Below are 19,106 nucleotides of genomic sequence, written 5' to 3'. Positions count from 1 at the left end.
ATCTGATTATACGGCCTTGAACAACTGGTGATTATCACGTGGTGCATTTTGTCGACGCTAACTTGGAACCCTCCGTATGCCGAGGCGATTGTGTCGCGCCGACTACCAACATTGGAGCACACCGTCTTTTGTCTTTACTTTTCCAACTCACTACCTCGCACAATAGACAATGCGATGGCCTTGGTCACGCAACGACGATGACCAACAGAGAAGTGGACTGCCTCAACTGGCCCCTCTAGCGAAGTCGGACACTTGGTCAAGCGCGCTGTATGAGCCACGGACCCTGATTCCGGCTGTCGCTCTTGCAGGCTCAACTATTGCTGGTGTCCGGCTCTACAAGACTTATCTGCGTCGCATACCTACCGTCAACCATATCAAGCCACACTACTACCGTCGCAAGGGTATATTCGGTCAGGTAACAAGTGTTGGAGATGCAGACAATTTCAGGCTGTTCCACACGCCAGGTGGGAGGATAGCTGGGTGGGGTATCCTGCCCTGGAAGCAGGTGCCAACGAAAAGAGAGGACTTGGTCAGGCAGACAGTAAGTAGTCTAGAACAAGAAGACACTAGGCATCGCGGTGGGTGTATTCTCTCCAATCAATGGCTGACTTTATGCCCAGCTTCACATTCGAATTGCTGGAGTCGACGCACCAGAACTTGCACATTGGGGCCGAGAAGCTCAGCCGTTCGCGAAGGAGGCGCAAGAATTGCTCATCAGTTTGATCCACAACCGCCGAGTACGCGCATACATATACAGACGCGATCAGTACGATCGTGTAGTAGCCCAAGTCTTTGTACGCAGATGGCTCTTGAAGAAAGATGTAGGACTGGAGATGTTGAAGACTGGACTGGCTACAGTATACGAGGCCAAAACAGGTGCCGAATTTGGTACTGCTGAAGAAAAATACCGCGCTGCGGAAAGGAAGGCTCGCGAGAGCAAAGTTGGCATGTGGGCGAAGCCGAGCTTTACGCAAAGACTGGTGAGCACAAGCAGCAAGACACTGGAGAGCCCACGCGAATACAAAAATCGACACAACGCAGCGGACAAGGCAAAGAAGGCAGGATGAAGAAGTTGGGCGAGGGAGACTGCCAGACCGCTGCTCACATGCAAGAAGTAGACAAGTGCTGCGATCGAGGCGAGAATGCGCCAGCCTTGTTCATCGTGCCGGCCCAAGCCACGAGGAGTCACCAACGGTCCGAAGACCCCACAAAGCGAGTTAGCGTATTGGCATTTATTATTGTTTGTAATTCTTGGGATACTTGGGTTGTGATGACTGCAAGGAAAGCCTTCTCAGGTATATGGATCGTCGACTTGCTCTACGACTCAATGTGCATGTTTGGGAGTCGCGATTCATGTTACGAGTCCTCAAAGGGACTTATGACTACTAAAGAGGTGCACACGGTACTGAAAGCAGTAATGCACAGGTACCCGCAACGCACAGATGCAATAGTTAGCTCCCGTGTGACTGTACCCATTGAGAAAGCTCTGCGCGACCATGTCAAAATTTCTTCTCATTCGCGTCAGATGCTGGGGATCTGAGTTTCGGCGCCGCAATCGGTCCTCCGCATCGACGTTCTCCACGACAAGATGGCAACAACAGTGAAGGTTGCAACTGCATCGGACCTAGTCGTGACTGAATCGCATGTCTTGGGTGAATCAGATGCGAGCAGCGCATTCTACAAAAGCGAGAATGAACGCAAATGACTTGACACTACCCTTCCTCCATCGCGTCTTCGAGGATCGCCGACGGTCTTATCTGTGCGTTATCGGAGATAGCTTGATTGGCCCCGTCGCGCATCATTGGAATTTTTTGGCTGCCGCATCACAGCTTCCCCACAGATTATACATAAACCCTGAGGGAGTCATTCGTGCTCTGCTCAGCCGGGTCGAGCTAAAAGCCCTTCAATTGCACCAGTCGGCCACCGAGCGACCTTGTTCTTGCGCGTTCGACGCCTCATCCTCCCTCTCCATCCTTTGTCGCGCTCGACGCTCTCCACTTGCTTGACTGCCTGCAAATGGCTCTCTGCGGGCGTCTAGCACGTCGCGTACCTTGCCTTACAGGTCCTACTCGCTCCATTGCACCTTCTACATACTCTCGAAGTTTCACTACCCGAAGCGCTCGGCCGTTGACTTCGCTCCGCTCCAGCACTGAGTCACCTGCCGCCCTCCGACAGCTGCGGGCATTCACAAAGGTCGCGTCCACATTTAACAAGACACAGACCGCGCCTAATGCAGAGGCATATCTAAAGAGCGGCGTCATTTCCGGCGCGCAGGATCTGGTTGATGTCAAGAAAGTCCTAGTTATCGGTAGTGGTGGACTCAGCATTGGTCAAGCCGGAGAGTTTGACTACTCAGGTACGCACTCGTGCAACACGGAAACTTGGGCCATGCTAACCAGCCCTCAGGTTCACAAGCACTCAAGGCCCTCAAGGAAGCTGGCGTCAAGTCTGTCCTTCTCAACCCCAACATTGCTACCATCCAAACGTCCCACGTGCTCGCCGACGAAATTTACTACCTGCCTGTAACACCCGAATACGCCGAATATGTCATCCAGAAGGAGAGGCCAGATGGCATCTTCCTCAGCTTCGGTGGACAGACTGCGCTAAACTTGGGTGTACAAATGGATGCCAAGGGCATTTTCGAGAAGTATGGCGTCAAGGTGCTCGGAACTAGCGTTCAGACTCTGAAGACCAGCGAGGACCGTGATCTCTTCGCACGCGCTCTCGACGAGATCAACATTCCCATTGCCAAGTCGATTGCCGTTTCCACTGTCGATGAGGCACTGGACGCGGCCGAGAAGGTCGGATATCCTATCATCGTTCGCGCCGCGTACGCGCTCGGCGGTCTCGGTTCAGGTTTCGCAAACAACCCAGAGGAGCTGAAGAATCTGTCAGCTCGTTCGCTCACGCTTTCACCTCAAATCTTGGTTGAGAAGTCTCTCAAGGGCTGGAAGGAGGCCGAGTACGAGGTCGTCCGTGATGCCAGCGACAACTGCATCACAGTCTGCAACATGGAGAACTTTGACCCCCTTGGTGTACATACTGGTGACAGTATCGTTGTCTCGCCAAGTCAGACATTCAGCGACGAGGAATACCACATGCTCCGGTCTGCGTCCATCAAGATCGTCCGGCATTTGGGAGTCGTTGGCGAGTGCAATGTGCAATACTGTCTACAGCCTGATGGTCTCGACTACAGGGTCATCGAAGTCAACGCCCGTCTCTCTCGTTCATCTGCATTGGCATCCAAGGCGACTGGATACCCTCTGGCGTACACTGCAGCAAAGATCGGTCTCGGACACACCCTCCCTGAACTGCCCAACGCCGTTACTAAGACCACCACCGCAAACTTTGAGCCCTCTTTGGATTACGTCGTCACCAAGATGCCTCGATGGGATCTTAGCAAGTTCCAGAACGTCAAGCGCGACATTGGAAGTTCCATGAAGTCAGTTGGTGAGGTCATGGCTATCGGTCGCACATTCGAGGAGTCATTCCAGAAGGCTTGCCGTCAAGTTGACCCCAAGTTCCTTGGTTTCCAGGGCGAGAAGTACGGCGAGAACCTTGACGAGGAACTCAAGAACCCTACCGATCGACGATGGCTTGCCGTTGGTCAGGCGCTGTTCCACGAAGGCTACACCGTCGACATGGTGCATGATTTGACTAAGATTGACAAGTGGTTCTTGTACAAGCTCCAGAACATCGTCGACCTCACTCACGAGCTTGAGGAGATAGGCAGCTTGTTCGGCCTCAAGAAAGAGATTATTCTCAAGGCCAAGAAGCTCGGTTTCTCTGACAAGCAGATTGCCAAGGCCGTTAACAGCACTGAAGACGAGGTTCGCGCACGCAGGAAAAGCTTCGGAATCAAACCGTTCGTGAAAAGAATCGATACTCTCGCTGCGGAGTAAGCATTGCCCTCGTCCAACTTCATTTGAGACGTATACTGACTTGTTCTGAAGATTTCCTGCCAACACGAACTATCTTTATGTAAGTACCTGATCTGTTTCCTTTTTTTCCTCGTGATTTTTTCTTTGCAACAACCACCAGTATCGACTTCGGACGCCGCCCATTTGGTGTTGTTGGTTGCTCCTTCCATCCCAGGCATGTTTGGTCATGGCACCTTCCTCACAACAACGATTTGTCATGGCTCTTGCCTCGCACGCCTCATGGCGCCTACCTCGCTGGATTCACAGTGTATTGCCAGCTGCTCTGGTACCTCACTCCCTCACCTGCATCCTCGACTGCCTCGCTCTTCGCACATCGTTCTTTTACCTGCACTTGCGACGGCTTCAGTCTTCTCTCACTTGCGACGGCTTCGATCTTCACTCACCTGCATCGTGCCTTACGTCTCACCTCACTTCTGAGCAAGTATGCCGGCGGTCACTCCCGCAAGCATGCCGGTGGTCACTCTCACAGCCATCGCCACTGGCGAATTCGACGTTGAGGCTTCCATCCTGTCATCAGCCTGGCAGTGCCTGAGTGATACACCCGAGAACCAGAAGAACCTCTACTTCGATGAGTTCATATCGAGTGAGACGATGCTCTTGGATGTGTTCTCATCTCACCCCATTGAGTTCGCTCAAGGCCTCGAAGAGGTGCTGCAGAGTGAGGTGCCGCCGACCGTACAGTACTTTCAGACGCTCTCCAATGTGGCCATCAAAGGCTGGGGTGTCTATCTCATCGTTCTCCGCAAGACTGAACATGCAGACCGCGTCTATGTCGGAAGCGCCACCAGCGCAGACTACGGTATCATCGCTCGATGGTATTGCTACGATCGCGGAATCCAGCTTCCCAAATACTACAATGCGAGCTTGAAAGAAGGCTTCACTGTGGCGTCTCGAGGCCTACTGTGTTGGACGTCGTCCATTCCTCCGCCTGGAATACAGCCTGTATTACGTCTGCTCTTCCTCCTGCTGGAAGCTACCTTCGCATACATCTTCTGGGCTATGAGGACTGCAAACGGCAAGGACTACGGCATGGCACACATCTGTCCCTGGGATCGTCTCGCCCTCGAGTATACTGGGTTGTGCTCTCACTGCTGCCTGCACGAGGGTATCGCTGGCGACTTCTCTCTATCTCCTGAACAACTCGAAGAGTTGGCTGTCAAGAAGAAGGAGCGCAAGAAAGGCTACAACGCCAAGTACCACTTCAAGCAGATGGAGTTCAACTATCGCGAATACCTTGATGCAATGAACGATCGGAATCGCCGACGCAAAACTCTGAAGCATAAAGAGCACAGGGCCTGGGAGAACGCCAACCGAGCGAAGCACGTCATCAAGAAGACATATCATTGCGAGCTTTGCAACACAGTCTGTCAGACGCAGTCCGATCTCACGGAACACGAAGGCACAACCAAGCACCTCCGCAACGTCGCCAGTACCTTTGATGACTGCCGCTTCAATTGCGAGCCTTGTCGGTACCACACCAACAAGTCGAGCAGCTGGAATGACCACTGTCGATCGAAGCGCCACAAGAAGAAGGTCGCTGAATCCTCGAGCTCCGAGCTCGAGTGATTCCCTACCATCGAGTCACACGTTTTGGAACCCTTTTGGCCACTTTCTTTCTTTATCACTCATAATACACGGTGTATTTGTTGTCACTTACCCCAAGTACTAATCTCTTCATTCAGACCACCTACAACGCCTCGTCGCACGACGTCACCTTCGACGACCATGGTATTCTCGTACTTGGTAGCGGTGTCTACCGGATCGGAAGCTCAGTCGAATTTGATTGGTGTGCTGTCAACGCTACCCGCTCCCTCAACGCCCTCGGAAAGAAGACTGTCATGATCAACTACAACCCCGAGACATACTCTGTAAGCAACATCAATGCCTCTATTGAATCTTGACTAACACGTGTTCAGACTGACTTCGACGTTGCCGACAAGCTGTACTTCGAGGAGCTCAGCTACGAGCGTGTCATGGATATCTATGAGTTGGAGACTGCTAGCGGAGTTGTTGTTTCTGTCGGTGGTCAACTTCCCCAGAACATTGCTCTCAAGCTTCAGGAGGTGAGTTATGACTGTACGAAATGCATATGAGACATACACTAACTTCGCATCTCCACAACTGTAGTCTGGAAAGGCTAAAATTTTGGGAACGGACCCACATGACATTGACAAGGCCGAAGACCGTCACAAATTCTCTTCCATTTTGGACTCAATTGGCGTTGACCAGCCCGCTTGGAAGGAGCTTACCTCATACGAGGATGCGAAGAAGTTCGTAAACTCTGTTGGCTACCCGGTTCTTGTCCGTCCATCGTATGTTCTGTCAGGTGCTGCCATGACTGTCATCCGTGGTGAGGACGAGCTGAAAGAGAAGCTTCTTGCTGCTTCAAACGTCTCGCCCGACCACCCAGTCGTCATCACCAAGTTCATCGACGGCGCCCAAGAGATCGACTGCGACGCTGTTGCTTCCAACGGAAACGTTCTTGTTCACGCTGTTAGTGAGCACGTCGAGAACGCTGGTGTTCATTCCGGAGACGCGACCTTGGTGCTTCCCCCTGTCAATCTCGACAAGCGCATCCAAGAGCGCGTAAAGGAGATCGCGGACAAGGTTGCTAAGGCTTGGAACATCACCGGTCCCTTCAACATGCAGATTATCAAGGAGGAGGTTGAGGGCTCTGAGCCTAACCTAAAGGTCATTGAGTGCAATCTACGTGCCTCTCGATCCTTCCCCTTCGTCAGCAAGGTCCTTGGTACCAACTTCATTGAAGTTGCCACCAAGGCCCTCGTTGGCCGCGACGTGCCCGAACCAACTGACCTTATGAGTGTCGAGAGGAACTACCTCGCCACCAAGGTCCCCCAGTTCTCCTGGACTAGGTTGGCAGGTGCTGACCCCTACCTTGGCGTTGAGATGGCATCCACTGGTGAGATGGCCTGCTTCGGTAAGGACCTCGTTGAGGCCTACTGGGCTTCCGCACAATCGCAGATGAACTTCCGCCTTCCCCAGCCCGGCGAGGGTCTTCTCTTCGGTGGTGATGTCACACCTGGTTCGCTTCACTCCAACTCTCTTATTCAAATCGCCAAGTACGTGCACGCACTGGGCTATAGATTCCTTGCTGCGAACAAGGACGTAAAGGAGCTTCTGGAGAAGAACACTGAAGGCATCAGCGTTGAAGTCATCGAGTTCCCCAAGGATGACAAGAGGAAACTCCGTGAGGTGTTCGAGAAGAACGACATCCGTGGCTGCTTCAACCTGGCCAAGTACAGGGCGAGCGGTCTGTTTGACGAGGACTACGTAATGAGGAGGAACGCAGTCGACTTTGGTGTACCGCTGTTCATGGAGCCCAAGGTGAGTCGATGATCTCTATCGTCAGTGATTCGAAAAGCTAACGTCAATGTAGACTGCCGTTCTGTTCGCCCAATGTATGAGCGAGAAGCTGCCCAAGAAGGAAGGTATTCCTAGTGAGGTTAGGTCATGGAGCGACTTCGTTGGCGGTCGACCATTGTAGACGATTGTAAGCTATTGGGACAGGGTTCGGTGTCTTGCCGAGAAAATAAGTATTCATTACAGGAGATATACCCAAATGTGGGGTCAGGTCGGGTCAAGATCTAGGAAGGAAAGGATCAAGATGAAGATTATGTTCTCATGTGTATAGCGTTTCCAGCTCATGATCAACTGTATCGGTAGGTCAGTAGAGCAGGGTCACATCCCTTTACTTTCAGTCTACTTTAAAAGTTTACCGCTCATGTGGCTAGGTACTTAGGGATACTTTTAGTTCTGTTCTATTCCGCTAGCGCTTGCAAATCTTGTGCCCTGTGAGGTGTTGTGAAAGTGCGCTGCGCTTTTATGGTCCTTTGCACTCTGGTCGAAGACCGTTTTCATCCTGCCAACAACTGATACTCTCTACTAGGAACCATCCTTTGACGTTGTCTTTGGAGTCCAGATGGAGTACCCGACCTCAGATCAACGATGATGCTATGTTCAAGAAAGAAAATGGATATATTGAATCTTTAGATACACCTGCACTTGGCAGACCAATACGACCGCTACATTATAACGTGGATTAAACAGCATCGACTAGCTTGTCACTTTCCATGGCGCCGTAACCACGACTCTTAGATGTGATGAATTTCAGACCGAGCAGCGCCAAACCAACGCCATGCCAAGTGATATCAATATGCAATGAGATATAACGCCCCAGTACTTTGCAAATTCGTGTTCGCCAAAAGCCATGCATATCATCGTGAAGGTTGTCATCGTTACTTGTTCAGACACGGATGCCGGCTCCCGAAGTCCATCGCAGCTTCCGCAGACCCAGGCCAGTGCCCTTGATGCCTGCAGCTGCTTCTTTACCACAACGTCCAGCCTCGGAACCTGCAGAACCAATCTGGCCCATAGCCTCGGCATGGCCTGCCTCCTTGCCAACGACATAACCAGCGGAGAAGCCAATGGCACTGACAAGGACCACGACGCCAGCGCTAACGACCCAGGTAAGCAGGGTCGGACTGATCTCCTCAATCATCATCGGGCTAGTCTTGCGTGCTTTCTTGGTAACACGGCGGTCCTTGCTACTGCTACGCACACTAGCGACTGGCGGACTCACTTTACGCTTGGGCTTCTCTGGAGGGCTGCTGCTAGTGCTGCATGGAGATGATGCAGTCTCCTCGGATATGTTGCCCAGCGCTACAGACTCGGGAACCATGCGGAGAGAGGTTGGATCGACCCGAGTAGATGGAGGTGGGTTCGCGTGTGGTTGACCCGGCTTCGGGAGTCCCCGCACGGCAGCGGCAGCGGAGAGCAAGGTAGACAGGCTAGCGCGGAGGGCCTCGTCGTGATCGGGCTGGTAGTTGGGCGCGATGGCGTTGTAAGGATGATGCTGTGGGTATGAGTGCTGTCGTTGTCCTGCCGGCCTGACATTCCTGCGAGGCGTGTATAAAGTGCCAGACTGCGACCGGATTGCTTGCTGATTGTTTGGGTGGGAGAAGGCATTCGGTCGCGGCTGGAACTCTCGCCTCGAGGAGCGTGGATAGTTGACGGCTGTCGCGTTCTCATCGTCGTCATCGTCCTCCCTCTCCGACATAGTCTCCGAAGACGCGACAGACTGTGGATGTCTCAGGGGTGATGGACCGATGGCCTCGTTGGAAGATGTCATAACCCTATCCGACTCACTTTCACTCTCTTCATACTCCTCCTGGCTGCTATTGCCTCCTGCCGTAACCCTATGCCCAGTTCCTATGGAGAACTGACCGCCACCTCGTGAGCGTCTGCTCTGCCGTCTGTGCGCGTTCGAGTCGTGCTGCACGGTGAGTCCTGTTGTGATGATCTCGTCGGTCGCAGACGATAGGGAGGTGGAGGAAGGCGCCGATGCGAGATCGATCCATGACTCTGAAAGCCACGTAAGCTCATGCTCGATGGACAAGTGCATGTAAGTAGAAGACGAGACGGAGCATACCTTCTGAGCGCTGCCTCGAGGACGAAGCGGTATGGCGCGACGGAGGCATGGCTTGGTCCTGGTGGTGCGTATCTTGGGCTCGTATAGTTTGTCTGCCTGCTCGTGGTGGACGATGATCATGCATCACACCGGAACTTCAGAAACTCGAGTCGTGGCAAGAGCGCTGCGATCTTGGACGTTCCGCGATAGGCCTTATATCTCTAGACCCTAGGTTGACCGGACGTGGGGAGTATGCGCTCAAGTGGAGCCCAAGGGCCGTTCCGACTTCGGCTCTTTGTTTGGACTGGCGATGGTGAAGAAACGTGATGGAAGCAGCAAAGGACCAGCGCAGCTCTGAAACAGCTTATCGGCGCCCAGAAACAGGAAGCGGAACGCAAAGCCGGCCCGATCCTGTCGCTGCGTCGCTGCGAGTCGCAGTTGGAGATAAGACTAAGGCCGCGAGCGAGCTGACGCTATGTAGACTGGCTCCCCAACTTGCGCACGGCCAGGGTCTAGGCGTGATGACGGTTCTGGGGAAAGGGAGAGAAGCGCAGATCGGGGTCGTCGCGTTGGGGCGGGGGGAAGGGGCACGAAGGAACACGACCGAAAGCGAGAGATGGAACAGGAAGACGGACAAGCCGGTGTAAGAAGGCTATCTCGAGGTTGCAGTCGAGGAAAGTAGACGAATGCTCGTTCCTGGCCCCGTGTCCCGTGTGCTCACTGGCGTATGACCATTGGGCCATGGGGGTGGGACATGGACGAATCAGGCCTCGCTCACTCCCTTTCTGTTTGAGGCTGGCGAGTCTAGACGTGCTCACCTGCCCCCATACAAGACATGCGCAGGTATCTTCTGAGCTTATCTGCCTTGTGGTCTACCCTCTGCAAGACATGATCGCGTACTATTGTCTATCCCTACGACACAGGACCATACGCATGCTCATGCAGATACATTATTGCTCCACTTACCTCGAGGCTTGTTTACAACACGCCATCTATCACGTCATTATCCACCATGTCAAGCGAGTCGAGCTGCGCCACGTATGTTTCGTTCTTCCTCTTCCATGTAGGGATGAATAGTGAACATGGGCCTTTTACAGGAGATGCCGCATCCCCAGATACCATACATCCTGCCTCACCACTGCCGGCTTGATCTGCTTCTTCCTGATCTTGTATACTGCCCGTACAGTCTGGAGTGCTTGGTGTGCTTGGGGTAGATGACTGGGGCGACCTTGCCCCAATAGTAGCACTCCTGCGAATCAAAATACAAACACATCATCCGTCTCAGTACCAGCTCATCGAAGGTCAGTTTCGTATGGTACAGGCACAGAATTGCCGACTCCAATCCATGCAGAAATCATGCCATCTTACGTCGTGGTACACCCCCCTTCTATGCGTGCGGGTATTATAACAAAATCACAAGCCAAACCGCAGGCTTATAGGATATCCAGAAAATGTCAGAAATGCGTCCCAGTCCATCCAGACCATGCCTCGCCTCATGTTGTGAATTCCCTAGTTCTTCTTCTTCTCGTCCTTGTTCTCTTCCTTCTTCGTCCTCCTCTTGAAAAAGTCTGAAATTCCGTCCTTGAATTTCTCCCAAGGTGTACGGTTCAGATGGTTGCTGAGTTGGCGGTACTTGTACATCTCGGCCCAGCAGTCGCGACCCCATTCACAACCAGCCATGTTGACCAAAAAGTCGCGATCTTGTTCTTGGTAGTGAATGTCGGGATTATCGCCGTTCTCACCACATGCGCCTGGTGGGAAACTCATGATCTGGCGCTGCTGAATGAAGGCAACGTGGGGCCTGATCCACGGCTGGTTCTGGTACATGTACTCAAAAGCGTCCTGCTCCTTGTGCTCCCACTCCATGTGCTTTTGTTCGTAGCCGACGGGGTCCCACCAGATGTCAAGCAGTCTGTCGGTCCACACGCTTCGCTTCACCATGAAGGAGCCCAGATTGAAACCACCACAATCCTGAGGTAGCAACATGTTGACGGAATCGACCTTGCCATCTCCCACTGGCGAGCGTGTTTCAGGGTCGAGGTATTCGTCGGTTAGAGGATGTGTAATGTTGAGGGGGTTGTATACGTTGATGTCGCGATATGTCACGTCTTGTAGTTGCTTGAAGACATGCTTTTGGAGAGAGTACGTCGGCTCCATGATGAAGGTGTTTGTGTCAAGCCACCAGAACCTGGCACTTGTTAGCTTTGCTGACGTGACATGGACAGAAGACGTACCATTCAGCATGGGGGTATTTTCGCATAGCGTTGCGAATGGTGTCAACCTTCTCCCAACTTTCTCTCCACTCGTGCGCATAACGCTTCTTGGTGCTCATGTCGACAATCTCCAATTCGTAGCCCCAGTTCTTGGTGTACCTCTTCTTGTTCTTGACACTGTCGCGTTCGATGGCCCACTCGCGGGGGCCCTTCCATTCCATGACGCCTCCGCCCTGGTTTGCTGCGAGTATGACGACGTATTTGCTGCCGCCGCCGAACCATGCGGAGCGTCTGTACATGCGACGTAGGGCTACATTTGTCAGTACCAGTCGCCACAAGAGGGGTCGCAGAGCATCGCGACTTACGCGTGTTTGAATTGTAGAAAATGAAGAAGAATATGACGAACAAGACCAATGCGACTCGCTTGCGCAGACGCCATGCTGTCCAGGCTATGGCATTCAGGAAGCGCATGATTCTGTTTTGGGGTCGCCCACGGCCTAGTTTCTCCTTGTTGCCGTGGTTGAAAGGCAGGCTTGTGGATATCCTGCGAAAGTGCTTGCCGAAGAAGCCTTGGTTTCTTGGGGTGAAGGCGGGATATCCTTTGACCTCTGCGCTCCGCGCCTGAGCCGACGCCCAGGTGACATTGTGTGAAGAGGAGCCATTGGCATACGGACTTGTGCGCCCGCCATTGTAGTCTGGAGCGTTCAGGCCCGGACTCGACCACCCCCCAGGCTGCGGGGAAGGCGATCTTGACATTTCGAAGGCGCCCGGGGTGCCAGGAATCGAGGGTAAGGCGTCGCCCAGCGAGCGGCCGTGGAGACCGCTGCTTGTGCCTAGTCTGCTTCGCGACTCTGTACTATCCGGAAGACTGATGTTATTCGGTGGCGGTTGCCGTGCAGCAGAGGAGCGCCTCCTGCGTTGGCCAGCGGAAGCGGAGAAGGAGGTTTGGGAAGCCAGCGTGACTTTATTGGCGTGCAACGGGCCACGTGGATTTCAACTAAGAAGGCCGGGGCGGTGCGGCGGTAGCTGCTCGGGCGTGCGGTGCCGCAGAGACAGACTTTCTGATATTGCTGAGGACAGCTGGCGGATGGTATGTATCCAAGTCCTCGAACGGCAGGTGCGAGGCGGTTGCACTGGGGGCGGAAGGGAGCGTCGGGGAGGATGCCGTGCAACGTCGAAACTCTCGTCTCTTCAATGGCTATGGGCAAAACGAGAGTCTGGAAGCGATATGATACTACAGCTCGTCAAGGCCTCGATGTGGGAAAGGAGCTGGCGATAAACCGATTTGGGTCTTCCGGTCCGCCGCTTGGCATAGGCCCAAAAGGAGCGGAACTAGTGCTGGCCTACATCTCCACCTTGCCTTGCACACACTCTCCATGCTGATTTGCTTCCGCCCCAAACTATTCCGCCGGCGTACTGAATGCTCCATGTACGACTTTGCGACGCTCAATGGGGCTGGACGACGACGCAAGGCGCTGATAGATAGCCGTGGCATCGTGTGGTGATATTAATACTTCGTATTCGGATGGCATGGCTGCACCGACATTGCCAGTGGACATGCGCATGACTTTGAACAACAGTAGTCATGGATTGTTGTACGCCTGGCAGCCCCAGACGCCGTTTCTGCGGTTTCTCAGATAATACCGGCACATCGCACTGTGGTTACGTGTCCATGAGTATTTTGACAGGACAAGTGCGAACGCGTGGTCGCAGCTTCGGCGGACCATACTGTGCACCCTTGAGCAACAAACGGCCGCCTGGCCATGCATGTCACCGACACACAAGCATGTCACTACATGCTGTAACGTCCCCCAGGGCTTCTGTGAGTGACGACGGAACGGCTTCCACAAAGTGGTGGTACATGGTGCTTCAAACGACAAGCAGCTGTTTGGTCAAACACCATTTACTCAATCTCCGCCAGTTCGCCCTTGCTGCCACTGACTACGTTCTCGTGGATTTGAAAAGGGCATTCCAATGACACTTATAAGGACTTCGGTCATAGAGTAGACAGGGAAATGGTCGGCGCATACAGACCGCACCGACGGCTAGCTAGCGCCATCTTGGCGGCGCCTTTCTCGTCCAACGGTTGGTGGCCGCCCTGATTGATCTGGCGCTTGAGTTACGTCGTCCCCTCCTCTGACTGGCCCATCCCAACGCTCACTAGACACGACATCCAGCTATGCCTCTGGAGCGTCTCAGGTCTTGCATAGCGTTGTACATTTCCAGCCCAGCGAATCCAGGGCGGCTACTGAGCCTCAAGCCTGGAATCATGGCGCTCGACATGAAGCAGATCCACCTGGTGGCTCCAATCACCTTCACTCGGGACCCGTTGACAAGGCCTGTTGCGACCAGCACGCTTTGACTCCTCCACTCGTGGCCGGCGGTTCTGGCAGATTAGAGGCTAGAGTAGAAAGTCTAGGTGAAGGAGCTATGCACTATGCGGTATGGCAGTGGTTTGCCTGGTAGGCGATAGGGCCATCGACGGCCATGTAAAGATCTGGGGTCGCGTGTCCGACCAAGAGCCTCACCTTTCTCCTTTTGATCCGCCTTTACCGTCTTCCGTACCTCTTCATTCCTCTCTTTTTCCGTTCTCCTTGTTGCTTTATACCGTTTTCCTCGTTGTTGTTTTTTTTGTGGTCACGTAATACATTTCGGGCCCCGCAACATATCTACACAATACCAGGAACAATAGCACCACCACAAAACTGTCTCACTTTCGGGACTGCGTCTATATCGAGACAACCCATCGTTGCGGCGACCTTCTTTCAAGACAGCTGTGTTGTTCCCCCGACCTTCTTTTGATCTTGGTAGCCCACGAACGAAAGACACGGACGGACAAGGCCAATCATGAGTTCCACGAGGAGAGACATGCACGGCCAGCAGCCACCACTTACATCATTTTCGAGATCGACATTTAATACCGCATATCAGACGGATGGCGACGCACACGCACACGACCCACATACCCCTTCAGACGAACAAATATCGGTTCACTTCAACGATGGCTTTGAGGGAAGTCGGAACCTAGACAGGTCAACCTTCGATACCGAGACCTATGTTGACTCACAGCGAGCGACGTCAAGACAGAACTCGCGATCCTTTGCAGGACGTGTCTCAAGGCAGAAAAGCCGGAGGCGAGAGCTTCTGGGAAGGCCGGCGAAACCTGGCATCACCGTTGATACGAGTTTTACAAGGCATAGAGGCACCGAGCCTCATCAAGTGTTTCCGCATGGAGGAGAGAGAGGCTCTGGGTCCGTTCGGAGATCCCCATGGTTCGGATTAGGACGGTCATCGACCAGGAACAAGGGTTTGGGTATCACCAAGGGCACACCTCAACCAGAAAACACACATCAGAAGAAACCCAGCATCGACCGAAGCGAAGCTGATACCGCCATTTCCATGACGCCGGGGAGCAAATCGTGGCAAGAGATTTCGCCTTGGGATCGACGCATACCAATTGGAATATCGGTCCCGACTGACAGCATTTCCGACTTTAGCACGCTTCAAGCCAGTCGGCATCGTGCTGGCAGTGACTCTACTCTTGTAACCCCAAGTATTATCATCACTCCCGCGGCAGTCAAGTCCGTCTGGTCGCCAGATACGCCTTTTACAGAGTCCGATTACACGCCCAGCATCTACTCTCGTTACCAATCGACCTTTGCGAACTCCAACGTACCTCCAGTCCCGGCTCTACCTATTGGTTTGTCACAGGCATCAGGTGCCGAGACTGCCAGAGACACGCAAGGAGCGACTGGCCACGCCAGGAACGACACCTTGGATTCAGCTGGAACTGCTTTTGAGGAAGACGATGACTCTAAAAGGAAGGACCGTATCATGTCCACCAGTACTGTCTTCGAAGAGGACGAGACGCCTCTAAGAGAGAGGACTGTAGAGAACTCTTTGGCTATTGACACTTCCATGGTGCCCACTCCACGGCGATCGCAAGGATGGTGGAATGTTATTACCACCCCATTCGTCATGACACCGAAATCTTCAACGTGGACTGAACCCGGGCGTGATGGCGATCGAACACCGGATGTGCCGATAGTACCTCTCCAGTATGGTACACGTCAGAGAGAAGAGTCAATCCCTCTTACCAAAGGGCCAGATAACACAGCGATTGCAGTGTCCAGTGCTCCATCACAGAGAGACTCGGAAAAGGTGGTATTCCACCCAACTCCAGAACCATCATCGGACCCTCATCGTGGCGTCACATCGCCTCTTTCTACCATGTCGGCCTCCCCAGTTGTGGGTACAGCGGCTATTGGAACCGTCTTGATGCCGCGTCAGGTCGAGGAGCCACGACAGATCAACGTCAACATCGAGTTGCAAGATAGGCGGCCAACGGCGGACAGCTATTCCGTTCGTGCTAATTATCCACCACCTTTACAGCATTTGCACACGTCAGCGCCAGCACCGCAAGCTGAGAGCGGAGCGTTTCCACACACAAACGCCAACACGTCGCAGCAGAGCTTGCCAGTATTTGCTCCGCCACCCAAGTTTGCGCAAAAAAACTCGCACTGGAGCTACGATAACGTCAGTCGCTCCAGCTCACAAGCATCTTCTCCCAATCTCAAAGGAGGAAAGAAGCACCGCAAAGTCTGCGACATGATGAGCATTTGGCCGTTTGGAAAGAAACGAAGCCAAAACCCGCAGGGAGCTGACAAGGAGAAGAAAAAGAAGAGAGGCATCTGCTTCTGGAGTTGTTGTTGCTGTCTGATCTTTCTCGTACTACTGGCAATTATCATCCCCGTGGTGGTAGTCCTTACAAGGAAGGGAAACGACAACAACGACAACAACGACAACAAGCCAACGCCGACTCAACCGAGTGCAGACATCGGCAACCAGTGGCTCAATCTCACAGACTATCCTCCCATACCTACCGGTATCTTGACCGTCGCTCAACCCGAAGCAGTCGAGGAAGAGAGTGGCTGTGTTGCACCAACTACGTTGTGGAGCTGTGCGCTGCCGAAAGAGCTTCAGCAATCCGTCGCGCCCAACAAACCCGACCAGCCAAACTTCCAAATTGAAATCACCTTCGAGAACGGAAGCGTAGCTGAGCTGCCCAAGTCTGAACGCGTGAAGAGGGCCATGAATCCAGTCTCAGCTGGTGCCTTTGTTCGGTCATTGTTGCATGCACGTGCCGCAGCTTCGCCCTCACCTGCGCCTCCATCAACAGCCGACATGAGTTTTCTAGGGCAAACTACAGACGGGAATTCTGCACCCTTTGATGGTGAAGATACTGGCTTGTTCATCAGCATGCAGGATCCCACCGTTGGTGCGTCGCGGATGGTGAAGCGTGCAGATGCGAGCGACCCAACGAACATTACAGCAGTGATTCCACCACCTATGCTGGCTTCTGATGGAACCGCCGCGCCTGCAAATCTGTTGCCTTTTCCATCTGCGCAGCCACTTCGACTGTACAATCGCGGAAAAGACAACGAGCACTATGGCTTCTACAACTATTTTGATCGCTCAATCTTCTTGAAACAGATCAACGGCACCAACCGCGGCGGTAACCCTGCCGACGTCGAGGGAGGAAGTACAAAGGACGCTGCCAAACTGAGGTGTACATATTCAGAGACACGTTTCTTGGTGCAGATCTGGACTCGCAGCAAAGAAAGCAAGACACTGTTGCAGCGTTCAGCTGCGGACGAATCAGACGTATTCAAGCGGCCAGGCACCTTTCCGTACCCTGTCACCATCACCATCGACCGCCACGGTGGCGATGCAGCGAAAAAAAACCTCTATTGCTACGAGATGGAGGATGACGGGTCGATCAAAGACGAAGAATCGAAAAAGTCGTTCCGGTTTGAAGACCGCGGGTTCGGAGGCAACCTCGTCAAAGGTACGCAGGGGCAAGGTAGTGTCAGCGGACCCATAGACGGTGGGACTGGCGGCTGCCGGTGCCAGTGGCAGAACTGGTTAAGTTGAGACTCCACTTGTTCTGGATTCTAGCGACGAATTTTCCTTGTGTTGCATGAACGGTTCCAGATTGCTGGAATTTCGCATGGCGTTTGGTCTTTTGCGCATGAAGGATGCAGCGCCTTTGCATCTCCAACATCATTGTTATGCAAAGAAAAAGTGGCTTCCCTTGTCGGCGACATGATTGAGCGCACTTGTAATACTCACCCACTGGATGGCATTCTTGTATAAAACCATATATTTAGTCGTAGCTAATACTAAGTGATATCAATTACTCAGCACTGAGCCCTCCACATGAAGTCTATGAATCGTAAGCGTTGCAAACTGCCGCTAGGGTCAAGTGTAGTCACGGTATGTGTTTGGTCCACATGGGGCTCGACGAGGCGATTTGAGGCAGGGTTGATACTGAGCAGTGCCGTCGGATGTTGCCGTAGCATTTCCGCTGATATCCCCGGGCCCATTTGTTTAGCCAGCTCCAACGGTGGATATCGAGCATAGATCTGGGATGGCAAAATCGAGGCATCAAGGGCAATCAAGCGAGCGATGATGCAAAGGCGTTGCTTCTCGGCACTTGGACTGCAGGGTCCGACGTGGCTTCCTCGTACAGGATCGAAATCTCGCCTCCATCCTCTAGATGCCGGCATGGTGGTAGTCGTTCAAGATTGTCAGAGGAGCGGAGACGAAGGTCGGGATATGGCAGTATTGCCCGGGTGGTTCCACGTCAAAAGTGCATAGCAGAGATGCCCTCGGACAGGTGTTTATTGAACGGCAACAAGCAAGCAGCGTCCCTGCTAGCCCGGCACACTCGGAGATGATGAGCATCGTTGTCAGCGTGGCAGCATTATTGGTGGTGTTGAGGGGGACATGGGACGATGGCAGCGGACAAAGTGTGGATACTCGGGCAGAAAGGACCAGGATGGAGGAGGCCAAGCACCATAGCAGCCGCGCACGTCCCGCCTTGATCCAGAGTCTCGGACCCCGCCTTGTCCATTGATCTCGCCCACGTTCTCCGTCGTGTGTTGTGATTGGCGCTTCGGCACCTGATCCTTCGAAGACGTTTTCATCGCCTCGTACGTGCAAGTCCGTGGCGACGCGGCAGGAATGCGTCAATGGCGTAGCAGGGCTGGGCAACGGATGCGTTGCCATGCCTCTCGACCGCAGGCTTGGTGTGCTTGTGCAAACTCCCCAGAAGGCTTGGTAAAAACGTCATGGTTTTATCAGCTATCGCGGACAGTTCCTTGGGAGGGCAGAAATCTGGGGACAGGTCCGAGGCGCACGAAGGGTCCTCAACAGCCTCGGAATTTGGCGACTATGGGGCAGAGAAGGTGCTGCTTGTGCCGAAAAGGCTGGGATTTGCTGTCGCACGAGCTCCTGCCAGACTGGGTGGGGCTTGCAAACCTCTAGTATCCTCCCGTCCACAGTAACCTTGAGCCCCCGCCGGAAGCGACCGTCTCTACACTAGAATTTTCTTCCCATCATTGGACCCTTATATAGCCTGTACCTCTTCGCCTTGTATGAGATGCTCAACTTTGTTCACTCAAGTTCACGCCCCTTGTGCGCCTCTGCCTCGTCTTTCCCCCCCGGCTGAACCTGGCTCAG

The 19,106-nt window shown here is 53.5% G+C and overlaps 5 protein-coding genes across 5 annotated transcripts; 3 read left to right on the top strand and 2 right to left on the bottom strand.

The window, feature by feature from the left end:
• Positions 1 to 169: 169 nt before the first annotated feature.
• On the top strand, positions 170 to 1,067 carry ACET3X_006637 (uncharacterized protein; the record flags this gene model as incomplete). The annotated part of the gene is made up of 2 exons (XM_069452788.1): positions 170 to 541; positions 621 to 1,067. The coding sequence occupies 2 exons, from the start codon at positions 170 to 172 to the stop codon at positions 1,065 to 1,067; spliced, it is 819 nt and encodes a 272-aa protein (XP_069305405.1).
• A 949-nt stretch (positions 1,068 to 2,016) lies between these two features.
• Positions 2,017 to 7,446, top strand: ACET3X_006636 (uncharacterized protein; the record flags this gene model as incomplete). The annotated part of the gene is made up of 7 exons (XM_069452787.1): positions 2,017 to 2,356; positions 2,407 to 3,898; positions 3,954 to 3,981; positions 5,624 to 5,809; positions 5,858 to 6,004; positions 6,069 to 7,286; positions 7,339 to 7,446. The coding sequence occupies 7 exons, from the start codon at positions 2,017 to 2,019 to the stop codon at positions 7,444 to 7,446; spliced, it is 3,519 nt and encodes a 1,172-aa protein (XP_069305404.1).
• Positions 7,447 to 8,205: 759 nt separating this feature from the next.
• On the bottom strand, positions 8,206 to 9,439 carry ACET3X_006635 (uncharacterized protein; the record flags this gene model as incomplete). Its single annotated transcript, XM_069452786.1, has 2 exons — positions 8,206 to 9,323; positions 9,391 to 9,439. The coding sequence occupies 2 exons, from the start codon at positions 9,437 to 9,439 to the stop codon at positions 8,206 to 8,208; spliced, it is 1,167 nt and encodes a 388-aa protein (XP_069305403.1).
• Positions 9,440 to 10,878: 1,439 nt separating this feature from the next.
• ACET3X_006634 (uncharacterized protein) lies at positions 10,879 to 12,338 on the bottom strand (the record flags this gene model as incomplete). Its single annotated transcript, XM_069452785.1, has 3 exons — positions 10,879 to 11,557; positions 11,604 to 11,892; positions 11,948 to 12,338. The coding sequence occupies 3 exons, from the start codon at positions 12,336 to 12,338 to the stop codon at positions 10,879 to 10,881; spliced, it is 1,359 nt and encodes a 452-aa protein (XP_069305402.1).
• A 1,790-nt stretch (positions 12,339 to 14,128) lies between these two features.
• ACET3X_006633 (uncharacterized protein) lies at positions 14,129 to 18,399 on the top strand. The gene has a single exon (XM_069452784.1). The coding sequence runs from the start codon at positions 14,430 to 14,432 to the stop codon at positions 17,514 to 17,516; it is 3,087 nt and encodes a 1,028-aa protein (XP_069305401.1). The 5' UTR covers positions 14,129 to 14,429; the 3' UTR covers positions 17,517 to 18,399.
• Positions 18,400 to 19,106: the final 707 nt, after the last annotated feature.

Source organism: Alternaria dauci, chromosome 6, assembly GCF_042100115.1.
Source record: "Alternaria dauci strain A2016 chromosome 6, whole genome shotgun sequence".
In the NCBI taxonomy this organism is placed as follows: domain Eukaryota; kingdom Fungi; phylum Ascomycota; class Dothideomycetes; order Pleosporales; family Pleosporaceae; genus Alternaria; species Alternaria dauci.
The sequence above is the reverse complement of the archived record's forward strand: the minus strand, read 5'-3'. Positions and strand labels throughout refer to the sequence as shown.

Bases quoted from the DNA above. Each gene is read 5' to 3' on its own strand.
- ACET3X_006633 (XM_069452784.1), top strand. From the start codon at position 14,430: ATGAGTTCCACGAGGAGAGACATGCACGGCCAGCAGCCACCACTTACA.